Genomic DNA, 16,855 nt, shown 5'->3' with positions numbered 1-16,855 from the left:
CACACACACACACACACACACACACACACACATTTTGAATAGATTTAACAGCAGAAACAAACAAGACAACAGCCAGTTAGCCTGCTGTGTAAGCATGCATATTAAGCACACGCCCACTTCCCCCTGCGGAGCTGCAGGTGAGGTGCAGGTGAGGTGCAGGTGAGCTGCAGGTGAGGTGCAGGTGAGCTGCAGGTGAGGTGCAGGTGAGCTGCAGGTGAGGTGCAGGTGAGGTGCAGGTGAGGTGCAGGTGAGCTGCAGGTGAAGAAAGTCGATGTTCAGTGAAATCAATCAAGTGAAAGCGAGGGGAACAAAAGCTTCAGTAAAATAAACTTGTTTTCTTTCAAACAGAGGATGCTGGTGGCGGCTCAGCAGACGCCGTGCGCGCCGCAGAGAGCTGGAGAAACAGTGACTGTGAACATGAAGCTGTTTTGTGTTTGAACTGTTCGTTTCTTCTCTGGAGGAGGTGACCTCGGAGAATCCTCTGCTCCGGATGAAAACCTCCTGACCGACGAACACTGAAGTAGTTGGAAGCTTAAATCACGTTAAGCATCAACAAAGCCGCTGAGCTAATGTTAGCTGCAGCGCCCCGGACGTCCTGTGTGCACCAAAGAGTGTTTGAGATAACAGCGGTATCTGAAGCTGCTGTAACGTGTTGTTACAGACTGAACACTGAAAGAATGCAAAGCTTTAAACCAGCTCAGCTAATTCACAGGTGTTTAACATCAACCTGCTTTAATCTGTTTGGTTTTCAGAGTCTGAAATATAAACAGCTGTAAAGTGTGTGAAAGCACGTCGATCGACTTCCTCCTGACGCCTTCATGACCCGGAGTCAGGCGACGTGATGCTGCTTCAGTTAACGTGTGTGTTACACTGAACACACATGATTATACTACAAACTATTCAAGTCTAAAACCAGCCGAAGGATGCTTACAGCAGGCGGAGCCTGTCTGACAGAAGCAGCAGCCTCCGTGCTGATGACTGAGGCTGTCTCCAGCAGTGAGTCAGTCCCCATAGAGCCCCATGTTAAACTTTACAGCAGAAATAAACATGTTTACAGCCTGGTACAAAAAACAGTTTGGGTCTCTATAGCTCATTTCTCTCTTCATGACAACTGTACGGGGAGAATCTTTATACAGCTCACCTGTTTACATTATATTAAGGCTTACAGTGATGCAGCATTAGGGGCGGGGCCTCTTTGAGTGACAGCTGGGAGCTGTCTGCTAGGTGTCCCCTCAGCTAACTTTTCAGTCTGTGGTTGTGACGCCCGGTTGGAACCGACAGGACGTTTTACACATTTACAGACGAAACGTCCAATCAGATGGCAGCTGTGACTAAAGGCGTCTTTAGGCTGCTTCAGACTGAGACAAAGTTTAACTCCATCCAAGTTTAATGACCGAGTTCCTCGACTGACAGAATAATAACGCTCTGCTCTCGTTAACAAACAGCTCAGCCGTGTCTTCATGTTGGAACTATAATTTATGAGAAAAATCTTCTGTTGAATAAGTCATCGTGTTCACACAGAGCAGCATAAGCTAAGACGACGGCCTTGTTCTCATTACAGCCTTATGGGGGGGGGGGGTCCTGGGATGGGAGGGGTCGACAGCAGACTGTGTGTTTAGTAAAACATTTCACTTCCTGGTGATGAAACACGTTCTTTATTCATCAGACCTGCAGGAGCTGCTTCACTCGTCAACAACGTGCGCTTATTTTATACTCCAATAAACACCTCCTCCTCCTCTTCACCTCCTCCTTCTCTCCTCCTCCTCCTTCTCTCCTCCTCCTCTCTGCATCTCCATCCTCCTCTTCTTTTTCTTCTCCCTCCTTCTTTCATCATTTCATCATTTTCTGTCTCATCAGCACTTCCTCCCTCTCTCTCTCCCTCTCTGCAGCACACTGGTCCGTATGAATGGAGAGACAGGCTGGTTGCCATAGAAACAAGCCCTCCTCCTCCTCCTTATTCTGTACGGATGCTGCAGGAGCCTCAGGTACACGCTCAGCATCACGTCCTGTTTGTTTTTATTTCAGCGGCTGTATGAAGAGCTCAGACATGTTCTGATAACTGATCAATATTCTTCCATTATCTGTAAATCACATCGTCTCGACTTCCGTCCTCCAGGGGGCGATGGAGAGCCAATCAGAAAGAAGTAAAGAAACCTGTTTGTGGTGTCATAGACGTGCTGATGAACACGTGTCTCAAGTTAACCCCCTCTTCTCCTGTGTTTCATGTTATAGCGCCCCCTACCTGCATGCTGACACACTGCAGAACACAACATGTCTGTATGAGATATGTCTCTACCTCATTTGTTTCCAGCTCATATATTTTACTTCCTGTTTGTCTTTCAGCAGGAAACAAACTTTGACTCTTTGACAGAAGAAGAGATGAAAGTATAAAACACACGCAGCTGGGTGTGTGCGTGACGAGAGGCGGCATAAGAAGAGGGCATCTCAAACTGGACTTACAGGGTACACACACACACACACACACACACACACACACACACACACACACACACTCTCTTTCACGACTTCAGACGACAAAATGTTTCCAACGTAAACACGTCACATTTATCAGAGTCATAAAAACCGTCTCTGATATTTAACGGTGCTCGTTCTGCCTCCGGCCTCAGAGGATGACTCGTCTCTCCTCGGGGCTCCACTGACCTGTCTGATGCCGAGTCTGTAGGCCAGGATCCGGTCCACAGCGCCGGGCTCCATCTGAGTCCACTGCAGCTTGAAGCCGTAGACTCGAGGCCGGTTCTGCCACAGAGCGCTGTACGTGTCGTAGTAAAACTCGGGAGGGTAGGCCTTCCCTGAGGACACACACACACACACACACACACACACACACACACACACACACACACACACTGATTAAACATTCACTGATAATATGTGTGTGTGTGTGTGTGTGTGTGTGTGCCAGCGTCCGTGTGTGTGTGTGTGTGCAGTACATGTGTGTAGCAGCATGTTTGTATGTCTGCTCACACACACACACTCTGTATGTGTGTTTTTGCTGACGTGCAGGCTGGAGGATTAAAACACCAAAGAAGAAGAACTCACCTGACCGGACGAAACCTCAAACACGGGCGGCCTGATGACACTGAGCTGAGCCCTGATTGGCTGACTCGGCTGCATCATCACACTGACGTGGTGACGAAGACTTATACAGACTATTCAGACTAAATAATCCTCGCTGAAGGTCCACCGAGCTTTCACTGAGCCGGCCGGATGTTAGACACAAACAGGGCCGACTGTCGGACCGAACCAGGGCTAACAGACACACAAACAGGGCCGACTGTCGGACCGAACCAGGGCTAACAGACACACAACACAGGGCCGACTGTCGGACAGAACCAGGGCTAACAGACACACAACACAGGGCCGACTGTCGGACAGAACCAGGGCTAACAGACACACAAACAGGGCCGACTGTCAGACAGAACCAGGGCTAACAGACACACAACACAGGGCCGACTGTCGGACCGAACCAGGGCTAACAGACACACAACACAGGGCCGACTGTCAGACAGAACCAGGGCTAACAGACACACAACACAGGGCCGACTGTCGGACCGAACCAGGGCTAACAGACACACAACACAGGGCCGACTGTCAGACAGAACCAGGGCTAACAGACACACAACACAGGGCCGACTGTCAGACAGAACCAGGGCTAACAGACACACAACACAGGGCCGACTGTCGGACAGAACCAGGGCTCCAACAATCCTGCATTAATCCGGGCCTAATGTTGGACCACATCAATCATCCCTTTCAGGCAGCGTCCGTGTGTCCTCTGGTCCACGCAGCCTCAGTGACTGCTGCTACACTGAGCTGGGCTGAACAGACACACAGGTGCACCAGTCGCCCTGTGCAGATACAGTTGTGGACTGAGCTCAGAGACTGCTGATGCGGAGGGAGGAAACGTCGGAGTGAATAAGTGAAAAGGGACCGTGGTGGGACGTAAAGTCCAGCTGATGGAAACATGAATAATGCAGACTGAATCTGTGAACGTTTCCTGTGACAGTGCCGCTGTGGGAGCAGTGTTCGTCCTGTCAGAGTTTCACTTCTGTCACTTTGAAGTCTTAAGCTTTGCCGTCGTCTCATCGAGGTTTAAAATGCCACCGGCGTGTTCACACCTGATTAACAACACAAACCTCACCTCAGCAACGACAAGCGCGACATTATCACCGTCATTTTCCGTCAGCTCTCCATCCCGAGCTTACAACTCTCCCTCTTCAACTGATTTCTGCTGCCGCCTGCAGAACGCGCCGCAGCTCGGCGGCCGGCCGTGATAAGAGGCTTAATGCATCCGACGGGTTTACAGGAAGAGTCTCGCAGCGCTGACAGGGCGTCTCTGCGGGGGAGCTTTCATCGGGAGAGGACGGAGATACGAAACGACTCAGCAGGCACTTCCTGTGTGAGGACTAATGTTCACTGAGCAGCTCTGGGAGTTAAAACATCCGTCTGAAGATTCAGCGACGAGTCACGTTTACATCAGAGATAACCCCGGCTGCTACACCTGCCGAGGAGAGACGCAGCCATCACACTGGTTCTAACCAGAGACGATTCTGATCTCTGACTCCACACTGTCGCTGACACGTAGGGACGATACCTCTTCCCCAAATGATACTGGACCGAACCAAGCTAAAGCAGCACCGGGCCAAAGCACAGCTAAAAGGGCCAACCACTGCATGCAACCAGGCCCAAACACAGGCTCCACATGTGCACACTGTGAGCAGGTCAAAGGTCACTGCAGGTTTGGCGTCACGTTCGTCCTTGTTTTCTCACCTGCTCTACTCAGGAAGTATACAATGCAGTCTTTTTCCCGGGGAAACGTTCAGAGCTCAGGACGATCTCAGGAAGTGTTCGGCTCTCTCACATCGGCAGTATTAAAAATAACTCTGTACTCTGGGACGAAGTTTGGCTGTGAGCAGTGCAGGTGGTGACCGACTTATTCTTGTTTGTCCCTCGGGGCTTACTGTAGCTGTGTGCACTCGCTGCTGAGACTGTTCAGTACTACAAACCTGTACACTCCAGCAGCTCTCGCTCCGTGTCCTGCACACTTGTGTGAATGCCGGCTGCAGCCTGCAGAGAGCACGAGGAGCTCCGGGGCTCGACACACTGGTTCATGCAGCACAGTCACAGTGTCGATGTCCCTGCAGAGGTTTGTTTAAACTGTTAGAGCCTGTTCGTCTCAATTATGGCTTTGGACTGATTCAAACACTGTTATTGTCTGCAGGACATTTCCTGTTTACTGACAAAATAATACAAAGGTAGCATCAGCACAGTGACCATGAGCTCATGTAGCCCACAGATTCCTGTTTGTGGAGCACATTGGTTCACTTCAACGCCTCACCAGTAAACCCTGTCAGCGTGTCCTCCCCTGTGACCTCGTGCTGCAAAGCCAGACGTGTTACAGTGAACACGAGAGGATCAACAACTCTAGTGAGCGCAGGACGCAGCGATGGTGCTTCGCTCGATAACGTGTCACGAGAGAACTTTAGTGCACATGGAAGCAAACTGTTTCAAAATGGATACGGGACCAAACCGAGCTAAACCACCAGAGAACACAGGACCAAACAAACGGGAAGCCTCAAACACAGTCTACATCCTTGTGAGTCGGACTGTTCCTAAAGAAACCTCCAGATTAAAAGCTCTCAACGGTTCAAATGAAGGAACCGTGAAACTTTCAGGAAGCAGACGTCCATCTGTCTGCACCGTCTCTATCCACACCGACCAACCATCCCAAAGATACAGCTGCAGAGATCTTTACGCTGTGAGCTCTCAGACAGTCTGAGGATTACTGCAGCACCATCTTTAAACCTGTGTTAGATGAATGAATGTTGAGTGTGAAGTCAACAACAGTTAATAAAACAGCAGCAGAATGCTCCTTTAAATAATGCAGAGAGGCCGGCAGAACAACAATATGCAGCGGAAGTGAAAAATAACAGATGAACTTTATTTTGAAAGTCCTGACACACAGCTGCCTGTTATCTGTGAGCCCTGCAGACCTGCTCTGTTAATGGAACAACAGAGCGGAGCAGGCAGGTATTAAAGGCAGCAGCTCTCTAATCTGGCAGCAGAGAGGAAAGTGTTTGTTGTCAGTGTGAGTTCAGACGATGTGAAGGTTTCCTGAAGCTCTGCACATTATTTATGACGCCTTCGAGTCCCTGGAGGAAACTCGTGCTGATTCTCTGCTCGTGTCTGCCAGCGCTCGCCGTTTACAGATCAGATCAGCTCTAATTAACCGCCATCGTGTTCTCGTCTCCTCGATGTAAACAGCTTAAAGACGGCTCAGAGGTCCCCTCAGGCCTCGGGGGGGGGGGGCATCTTATTCTAATATTGATCAGCAATTCAAATTTAAACTGTTCATATCTCAACCTCCCATGATGCCTCAGTGCAGCTGACTCACCTGTGACCAGGAAGGTGCAGCGCCCGGCCCCGGCCTCATTGGTGATGTCACAGGTGTACTCGCCGTAGCCCTCTCTGTTCAGAGCTCTGACCTGGTAGTTGGTGTCGTCGCGCTGGTCGCTGAACTGTCCGACGGTGAGGAGGCGGGAGCCCAGCTTCCACTCGTACCTGAGGAGGCGGGCCGGGTGAGCTCGCAGCAGGCGGCAGGTGAGGCTGAACGCCCGGCCCAGGGCCTGACGGATCTCTGTGTACACCGGCTCCACGGTGGGAGGGACTGTGAGAGGCAGAGAGACAGGAAGCATCTTTACACACCGGTGTTACAGTTTGAACGGACACCACAGTCTGTCGGGCTGAGGCTTCGGCACATCTACACATCGATACAGATTATCCACTGATCCGATCGATCGGAAGAACTTCAGCTTCCGGTTCATCGATTAGATTCATGGATTTCAGGAAGGACAGAAACAGTTTAGTCCACCGCTGGGTGTCTGCTCGAGTCCAAGACAAGTCCAAGTCCAAGACAAGTCCAGGACAAGTCCAGGACAAGTCCAAGACAAGTCCAAGACAAGTCCAAGTCCAAGACAAGTCCAGGACAAGTCCAGGACAAGTCCAAGTCCACGACAAGTCCACGACAAGTCCAGGACAAGTCCAAGACAAGTCCAAGACAAGTCCAGGACAAGTCCAAGACAAGTCCAAGTCCAAGACAAGTCCAGGACAAGTCCAAGTCCAAGACAAGTCCAGGACAAGTCCAAGACAAATCCAAGACAAGTCCAAGTCCAAGACAAGTCCAAGTCCAGGACAAGTCCAAGACAAGTCCAAGACAAGTCCAGGATAATTCCAGGACAAGTCCAAGACAAGTCCAGGACAAGTCCAGGACAAGTCCAAGACAAATCCAAGACAAGTCCAGGACAAGTCCAAGACAAGTCCAGGACAAGTCCAAGACAAATCCAAGACAAGTCCAAGTCCAAGACAAGTCCAAGTCCAGGACAAGTCCAGGACAAGTCCAAGACAAATCCAAGACAAGTCCAGGACAAGTCCAAGACAAATCCAAGACAAGTCCAGGACAAGTCCAAGACAAGTCCAGGACAAGTCCAGGACAAGTCCAAGACAAGTCCAAGACAAGTCCAGGACAAGTCCAAGACAAATCCAAGACAAGTCCAAGTCCAAGACAAGTCCAAGTCCAGGACAAGTCCAGGACAAGTCCAAGACAAATCCAAGACAAGTCCAGGACAAGTCCAAGACAAGTCCAAGACAAGTCCAAGACAAGTCCAAGTCCAGGACAAGTCCAGGACAAGTCCAGGACAAGTCCAAGACAAGTCCAAGTCCAAGTCCAAGTCCAAGACAAGTCAAAGTCCAAAATAAGTCCAAGTCCAAGTCCTCTGTAGTTTGAGGTCAAGTCAGATCTCAGAACCCTTCTTCTATCGCCTGTCCATATCTCCTCCGGGAGCAACGATCACCTTCTCTGTGTCTCCGGCGTTTAAGGACTTCCAGCCCAGACGTCCTCCTCCCTGCGCTGCATGTTTACAGTCCAGTCAGCAGCTCGAGCAGCGACCGTGTGTTCAGATCAAAGGTAAATTCTCCCTCCAGATGTGTCTGCTAAACAAACGCTGTCATCTCTGGGTTCGTCCCATCCCCCGGAGGAGCGCCCGTTCATCTGTCTGTGCTGAGTCTCAGTCTCACTGTAAACAGGAAGTTACACAGAGGCTGCACTCTGGCTTACTGCAGCGGGATGAAGCCCAAACAGAAACAGAGTTTCTTGTGATCGACTTTAATTAACGGCTCTTCAGTTTGCTGAAAGAACAACATCATGATGCAGATTAGGAACAAGTCATCTCTAAAGTTCAGACACAGTAACAGACGTCCTCTGATGTTCATACGTTTCAGACTTCAGTGGATCAATATGTCGAGTATCAAAGAAGTGACGCAAATGACTTCACACGCAAAACGAAGCAGGAGGAGAGTTTCAGTCAGAAAGCAGCGCGTGTGAAGGAGACAGCGTCAGCAGAGAGCTGCAGCCGACGCTCGAGTCTTCATGTTTCCTCAGGAGACTTTAAAACTTTCATTTAAAGATCAGCGCGACTCAGAGCGAGGGTCCGTGCTGAATACATCTGCATATTCATTCAGTGAACACACACGCGCACACACGCACACACACGCACACACACGAATGCACACATAAAGGTCTGTGGTTCATCCCCCCCAGATATGTTTCCAGGACCCTCCTCCTCTGAGGGACTCGGTCCAGGAACATCTAAAGGTCAGCTGGACGCCTTGTCTCCACGACGACCTTCAGCCGAGCTCTCTGATTGGTCTGAGAGGACTTGTGAGCGAGCTGTTTAATTCCCACAATGCACTGCTGAGGCTGCTGTTCCAGCTGGTTAATGAGCTCAGTGTTCATCCTGATAACTTTTAATTTTTACCTGTGACGTCGGTCTGAGGCTGCAGCCCCGCCCTGCAGGAGGAACACAGTCCATTCACAGAGTTCACACCTGCAGGGGCCGGGCGGGGGGGGGGGCGGGGGGTCGTCCCTGGTGTAAGACGGCCGACAGCGTTATTAGAGCTCCTCAATCAGAGCAGGTTACAGGACGCCCATCATACCTGTTGGCACCTGTTTGAAGCAGTTGGTTTAAAGTAGTGAAATCGTCCTTTAACTGGTAGCCGAGCCGCTCAGCTCCTCTCCCTGTGTGTCTCACTAACACGTGTTTACTGTGTAACCAGGTAACGTCTCTCATTCAGGTTGTGTAAATTCTCCGTCAACTTGCTGCTGCGTGTTTGCTGTTTTCACAGAGCAGCATCACTAAGCAGATTAGCGCGGCAGTGGGCAGATTACAGGTGGATTAGTATGAAATAAGTGAACGACACAGATTTAACTTTCAACTGTGTTTAAGCAAAGAAATCAGAGTAATCCTGAAGGGGAGCTGCAGCGCGGAGAGGAAGAGGAGACGATCAGGAGAGATGCTCAGCGTGGATGAAACACAGACGAGTAAATAACCTCCACCATGATGCGTTCACTGTCTGTGGTACTGCACATGTCCTGCTCACGAAGCTTCAGGATGAAACAACATTTCCAATGAGCTGTTAGGCGTTTTTAGGGGTTTACTCTGACAATAATCCCTCACAGCCGGCTGGTTTTTCTCGGGATTACGGGGACGACAGTGATGTGCAGAGGTGACGTCCCCACAATCCCTCTGACGAACATCCTCCTCTGGGGTTACCAACATGCGCGGCTGGGAATGATCTCTTCAAAGAAGTGAGCACACAGAGGAATAAAAGGGAAACAGATGACAGCAGCTGTTGTAGAAAATCCCCCCAAGGTCGTTTTTGAACATGGATTACAGGGACGTCAGCGATGTGACGAGTCAACACGAACAACACAATCAGAGAGACGAGCAGCACGAGCACAGACCCACAAGTTTCCTTTAAAGGAGCCAAAACAGACAGAAAGATGACGGTGCATTCGTCAGAGGTCACTTGTTTACACGGATTACACAAGTTCAGTCCCAGAGAGCAGCTCAGCAGAGTCCACAGATGTTGACTGACTGTGGGACTACAGAGCGACGAGTCGTTTCTAATGATCAGTGTTTGCTCATGTTGCTTTTAAAAGAACACGTTAGATTACTGTTGTGTTATCAAACATGAACCTCCTCTGTGACTCGTTCCACGTGTGTGTTACATCATCAGGACGGCGTGTCGCCTGCTGTACGTCTGCCTCTGAATGTGTCGACTCTACCGTCTCTGCGTCGCCTCGTTTACGGCCCATAGTCTGTAACTCTGCAGCCTGATAACAGGACTGACAGACGCAGTATAACCTTTACAGCTCTTTATGATGCTAACAGTCTGACAGTGAACTGGGCAGAGGCATACAGTATTAGGCACAGCTGTTTCCATGACAACAACACAACACAGGCTCTTAGTCCCACCAGTGTTGTGGAGCTGTGTTTAGCTGCAGATGCTTCGAGCTCTTCACAGCTGACGAGCGTGAGGTGAGCTCTGTGAGGACGGTGAGCAGGTGAGGTGAGCTCTGTGAGGACGGTGAGCAGGTGAGGTGAGCTCTGTGAGCTCTGTGAGGACGGTGAGCAGGTGAGGTGAGCTCTGTGAGCTCTGTGAGGACGGTGAGCTCTGTGAGGACGGTGAGCTCTGTGAGGACGGTGAGCAGCGTGAGGTGATCTCTGTGAGCTCTGTGAGGACGGTGAGCTCTGTGAGGACGGTGAGCAGCGTGAGGTGATCTCTGTGAGCTCTGTGAGGACGGTGAGCAGCGTGAGGTGATCTCTGTGAGCTCTGTGAGGACGGTGAGCAGCGTGAGGTGATCTCTGTGAGCTCTGTGAGGACGGTGAGCTCTGTGAGGACGGTGAGCAGCGTGAGGTGATCTCTGTGAGCTCTGTGAGGACGGTGAGCAGCGTGAGGTGATCTCTGTGAGCTCTGTGAGGACGGTGAGCAGCGTGAGGTGATCTCTGTGAGCTCTGTGAGGACGGTGAGCAGCGTGAGGTGATCTCTGTGAGCTCTGTGAGGACGGTGAGTAAGCCGGTCGAGGAGGATCTCTGCAGGCAGTGACGGAGGAGAGGATGCTCACCCCTCCCTGACAGGCGGGTTGAGAAGAGGAGCGTCCTCGGCCAAACGCTGATACCCTGGAGGTGTTCCACTGAGCAGGAGGTCAGTCCTGCCCGCGGCCGTCCGACTGTTTGAGTCACCCGCTCTGTCACCGAGTGGACATCAGCGCACTGCGAGGGTTTGTGTCAGAGCTCGTGTTGGACTCGTGTTTCTGCAGCACTTTTTCACTCAGCTTTGGCCTCTCTCTGCTCATCATGATTTAATCACACTGAAGCTGAAGTCGTCACATGTGATCATTAAAGTAACGTCAGAGGTAAATGATGGTATATTATATTATATAAAGAACATGCAGCGTCTACATGTCATAAAGAAGGAGCAGCTTCAGGTCCTTTTTAAAATCCTGTTACATTCAGAAAGAGAAAGACTCATTTGTAATTTGTCAGTGTGTGTGTGCGTGTGTGTGTGTGTGTGTGTGTGTGTTCAGGTGTGTGTGTGTGTGTGTTCAGGTGTGTTTTCAGCTCCTCAAACTGCTCGGCTGCAGATTTCCTCAGTTTCTGCTTCGATTCTCCGGAGAATCAGAACGAGTCGAGCTGCAGAGGAGATTCACTCTGACAGCCTTTTAGTGCAGCAGGAAGCCAGGAGCAGTGTGTGTGTGTGTGTGTGTGTGTGTGTGTGTGTGTGTGTGGGTGTGTGTGTGTGTGTGTGTGTGTGTGTGTGTATGTGTGTGTGTGTGTGTGTGTGTGTGTGTGTGTGGGTGTGTGTGTGTATGTGTGTTTGTGTGCGTGTGCGTGTGTGTGTGTGTGCGTGTGCGTGTGCGTGTGCGTGTGCGCGTGTGCGTGTGCGTGTGCGTGTGTGTGTGTGTGTGTGTGTGTGGCCTCCTGTCAGATCCTCTGATGGTATTTCGTGCGACGGGGTCCCCTGCAGGTTAGACGGAGCGTGACTGGAAGGTCGAAGATTCAATCCTCGTCCACAGAGAGACAGACAGACAGACAGACAGACAGACAGACAGACGTTGGAGCCTGTACCTGCTGGTGTGTTTTCTCACACAGCTCTGCGTCTGTCTGCTCTCTGATTGGACGATGCGGTACTTCCTCTGCAGGGCTCAGGAAGCCACGTCACAATGCATTCTGGGTATTTCACAGGCTACAGAGGCACAGTTTTTGCCGGCTGGTGTTTACAGCAGATGTTTCATCTGACGTCATGAAGGATGTTTTTAAGATTCTGCTCGGCGTGCAGTGAAGTTATTCTCTGCTTGTTCTCAGCAGCCCGCTGATGGACGCCTGCAGCAGTGAGCGTGGAGTCATCAGTCATCATGTCCTGCAGCGTTCGGTCCGTCAGAGAGGAGGAGGAAGACGTGTTCTCTCAGAGACGGCTGACTGACGCTGAAACAAGCTCAACGTTCAGGTGAAATCTGAACCATGAGTTAGCTCCATGTTAGAGTGAGCTGCAGCTCATCACCAGCGGGGGCACCAGAGAGCAGAAAGCACGTTACAGGTGGCTTCTTCCAGCTCCTGTTTGTCTTCAGGTGTCACATGAGGAGAGTTCAGCAGGTCTGAGATCCTCACAGAGATCCGGAGCAGCTGCTGGGTTTGTCTTGTTGTCAACTTCAGTCTCAAAGTGAAGCCGCCTGTCAGACTTCGTCTCTTTAAAAGCTCCTCCTCTGATCCCGGGTCAGACTGTCCTCCAGTTTACCTTTTAAATGTAGTTCCTGCTCGTCAGGTGAAGGTGAGACCGACACTGTGTTTCATCTGCAGCAGCTTTAACTGAGTCAACTCCTCAAACACCTGAAGCTTCAGTCTGACAAAGCAGTTAGAGCCAGATCAGTGCAATTAATCTGCCTGTGTGTGTGTGTGTGTGTGTGTGTGTGTGTGTGTGTGTGTGTTACCCACACTGCACCACCAGCTGGATGAGCGCCTCTCGTGGTTTCACGTTGAAGCCGTTGTACTGGCTGGTCTGGCAGCGGTACGTGCCGCTCATGTCCCTCGTCACGTTGCTGATCCTCAGGACGCCGTCGTAGCTCTCGATCTGCTCCGAGCCGTCCGGCATCAGAGCCGCCACCGCCGCCGCCGCCCCGCTCTCCTCCACCCGAGACCACAGGATGATGGGTTTGGGTTTTCCTGAGACCAGACACTGAAGGTCCACAGTGTCGCCCTCCTGAGCGATGAGGTGAGAGCGCCCCCTGGGGACGGTGAGCTCCGGAGGAACTGCAGGGAGAGACACAGAGAAACACTGTAAAATAAATACCTAAATATGAGAGGGCGAGAGAAGGGGGGGGGAGAGAGGAGAGAGGGAGAGAGGGGGAGGGAGAGAGGAGAGAGGAGAGAGGAGAGAGAGGAGAGAGAGGGGTGAGGCTGCTTGACTGTTTTAACATTTATTTTCCTCATGGGAATGCAGCGCGACCCGAGCGCGACCTTCTGTTTTAACACGAAACATCCGTCAGCGGGCGTCCAGACTGCAGCGACGCTTCCATTAAAACACTCCTTCCTCTCCTCCATCACTTCAGCCCCTCTCCTCCTCCTCCTCTCCTCCTCCTCCTCCTCCTCCTCCTCCTCCTCCTCCTCGCAGGCTCTCTGACTGTTTCCTTCCGTCTACCAAGGTCACAAACAAACAGGAAGTCAGCCGCCGCCAGCAGACGCTCGTCTGCGTGACGCCGGACTGAGAAGTTGTGTTTTTTTCTCTGAGCAGGACGTGAAGCAGGACTGTGACAGAGTGAGTTCAGCGCTGCAGGGATTTTATTAGAAGAAGAAGAAGAAGAGAAGGATCCACGCTGTCTCTGCGTCAGAGGAGGAGGAGACGTCCACAGCGCCGTTATAAACCTCTTTATTCTTCTTTTTGTTTCCACAGACGCCCCGAGGCTGAAGGAGCTCAGAGGAAGAACAGAGCTCCTCCTCGCTGACAATCACAGCTCCAGCAGGTCGGGAAGTTTAGGAGAGCTTCTGTCGGCGACGATGAGCGACGCAGGTGAAGTCGGTGCTCACAGAAGCTTTAATCTGAATCCAGCACGAGTCCTTCACGCGTGCTCGCTCAGCGAGCAGGGAACAGTTTGCCTGGAGCCACATGCTGATGTGTGTGATCCAGTGAAGACGTTCAGGACACGTCTGAGTGTTTATACTTTTACTTTGAAAATATCGGAGTATTTCTCCCCAGACTTCCTGTCTCAAATAAAGGCCTGTCTGCGCCTTCAGCTGAGGTGTGTAGAAGCCCCGCCCGCGCCTGACTCACCTGTGGTGGATGAGATGTTGACGTCAATGCTGATCTCGGGGCTTCCTCCGTTCCTCAGCGACGCCACGCAGGTGTAGGTGCCGAAGTCGGTGAACTTGAGGTCGATGATGTCGAGGTTGGTTGTTCCCGGCGACACCTCGGTGTCCGTGTGAGTGATGACCATCCGCTCGGAGCTCCTCAGCGGCCGCCCGTTCTTCAGCCAGCTGAACTGCAGCTCCTCGGGGGGCGTGGCCTCCACCTGGCAGCTGATCTTCACCTCACGGCCGATCTGGATGTTGTCGTCGTTGTGGTACGGGTCGGGCGTGATCCAGAAGCGACCTTTCCGAAGGCCTGAGGAGGAGGAGGAGGACACAGGGAGACAAAGTTTAGATCCACACCTCCTCACACTTTTATACACTTTATTTACTGAACACACATTTCTCCTGGAGTCTCTCCTCCGAAGTCATCTTCTGTTGATCAAAGTAAAACAAACATTATGAGTTACATTAATGACCTCCAGGGTCAAAGGTCAGGCTGTCAGGCTGCTCAGGGACACTGTGGCAGGCTGTCTCTGCGATGTTGATGGTTTGAATCCTGCAGCGCGTCGAGCTCAGTGTGACACAGTCTGTCTGCTGCACAAACTAATCCGTCCAAATGAGGCTTAATTATGACTGAAGCCATTTGTTCAGTTTAATCCGCTGAGCGTCCACGTCCGCCAGCTGCTGCTCGCTGCCAGCCTCCTGCTGTCCGGCTCACGGCAGGTTACCTGTGTTCACACCTGGCCTCACACACAGTCAGTGCCATGGTCAGTCTGACTCTTAGGCGTCTCCTCAGAGAAACACGCCGCTCCTTTAGCTCCACTTCGACCACGCCTCCACAGGTGTGTTCACACTACTACAGTCTACAGCTATGCTAGCAGCTGGGAGCTAAATGCTAACACATCTAATGACTACCTGACACCCTCTCATACCTGAAGACTGGGTTTCTTACAGGGTCACATTCACATCTGTTTTATTATTATATTATTATATATATTTCCCATCATGCTCCTGGTGAACAAGAAAACAAGCGATGGAGCAGAAACAGAAGCAGCGGCTCTGTGTGCAGAGGTTTGTGCTAACTGACTGAGGGCGCGACAATAGCTCGGTTAGCGCTACGAGCCCGATCCACACACAGCTGCTGACAGGTTCCAGTGTGGACCACAGCGGAGGAGAGACGACACCTCAGAGTTTCCCCTTCAGGTCGAGCAGCTCTGAGGCGACGCTGTTCGTCTGAAGCTGTGGATGTTTCTGGAAACACAAACAGAGAGCAGAGACGCCTCCTTCTGTCAGCCCCAACAGGCTGCAAACAGAGCAGGAGGTTGTAGTTCAAATCCCAGATCTGTGTGTGTGTGTGTGTGTGTGTGTGTGTCTATAAATAGCTGGATTCCGTGAGGCGAGCAGCTGATTGTCCTTGTTCATTAAGATTAAAGCAAGAACGCCTCAAAACAAAACCCAGTGTGAGCGAGTGTGTGAGTGTTTCACTGCGTCAGTAAAAGGTCTGTTGCATAACTGGAGGTGGAAGCAGCCACTGCGCGCGCGCACACACACACACACACACTGGCACAGCTCCAGTACTGTCAGCACACTGTAGTACTACAACAGAAACTGGTCTTTGTACGAGGCTGAAAGCTCCACAAAAAGCTCTGTGACCTGCGTTACCCAGAACACCTTTCTCTGCACGACTCTGCACATTCTCCTCTAAAAAGATAATGTCAGCTTCACACACACACACACACACACACACACACACACTGCCAGCTACAGTGGCATGAAAGAGAGGAGCAGATTTAACCATGTTAGCAGATATGAACCAATTTGACCCCTGACCCCCGTAACTCCTTCATATCGTCTTTATTTAACCTTTAATTTACTTCGTTTCATGAAGGATGAATTTGAATTTTGTTTTTGACATCATTAAGGTGTGAATGACTCACAGGAACACACAGTGTGTGAATGTCTCCAGTAGATGTGTTCATCCTGCAGCAGTGAAACAGGCTGTAATGGCTGCAACATAATCCTTGATGGGTCAAAGGTCGTGCACTAAAAGTTCTTGTTGTTTCCACTGACAGGCTCAGATTGTTATTCTAAGTGTGTGACAACATGACAGAAAGGATCCCTACAGAGAGAGACCTTTTTGTTACAGAGGAAGATGATTGTTTTAACCACACACAGACGTTACATCGCTCTCTGCACACACACCAGACTCCATTCATAAAAACACTGATTTAAGCTCAGAGAACAGGAGCTGCTGCTCTGCTGCCTCCGTCAGTCCGTGCGACTGTGTGTTTCTGGTGTTTTTAAAATGTCATTTAATCTAAATGTTGTCTGAAATAGAAAAACGAATCGCTCAGCTTCCTGTCCGTCATCCTCCTCCTTTTCCTCTCGGCCTAAATCTCCTCCTCCTCCTTCTCCTCCTTTTATCCCTTTCCTCTTCCCCTCCTCCTCCTCTTTTAAACAGTCCTGAAATCATCATCCTACCCTTTATCTCCTCCTCCTCTCCTCCTCTCCCTCCATCCTCTCTTCCTTCTCTGCTTCCCCTGACTTTTCTCACCTCCTCCTGTCTCACTTTATTCCCCCTCCCCCTCCTATTATGTTTCCATTTCTCTCCCTCCTCCTCTTCATCGACCACCCCAGGCACATACACCTCCCTG

The 16,855-nt window shown here is 51.0% G+C and overlaps 1 protein-coding gene across 1 annotated transcript in view; it reads right to left on the bottom strand.

The window, feature by feature from the left end:
• mdga2a (MAM domain containing glycosylphosphatidylinositol anchor 2a) overlaps positions 1-16,855 on the bottom strand; it is an 80,098-nt gene that overhangs the window by 9,971 nt on the left and 53,272 nt on the right. The window contains exons 7-10 of the mRNA XM_069661212.1: positions 14,185-14,514; positions 12,852-13,166; positions 6,416-6,688; positions 2,662-2,810 (exon numbers count right to left, since the gene is read on the bottom strand). Of these exons, the coding sequence (XP_069517313.1) occupies positions 2,662-2,810; positions 6,416-6,688; positions 12,852-13,166; positions 14,185-14,514 (1,067 nt within the window). The remainder of the gene's footprint in view (positions 1-2,661; positions 2,811-6,415; positions 6,689-12,851; positions 13,167-14,184; positions 14,515-16,855) is intronic.

Source organism: Semicossyphus pulcher, unplaced genomic scaffold (assembly GCF_022749685.1).
Source record: "Semicossyphus pulcher isolate SPU_LCO1_2020_fin unplaced genomic scaffold, fSemPul1.0.p SCAF_14, whole genome shotgun sequence".
In the NCBI taxonomy this organism is placed as follows: Eukaryota; Metazoa; Chordata; class Actinopteri; order Labriformes; family Labridae; genus Semicossyphus; species Semicossyphus pulcher.
This window is presented reverse-complemented; position numbering and strand designations above follow the sequence as displayed.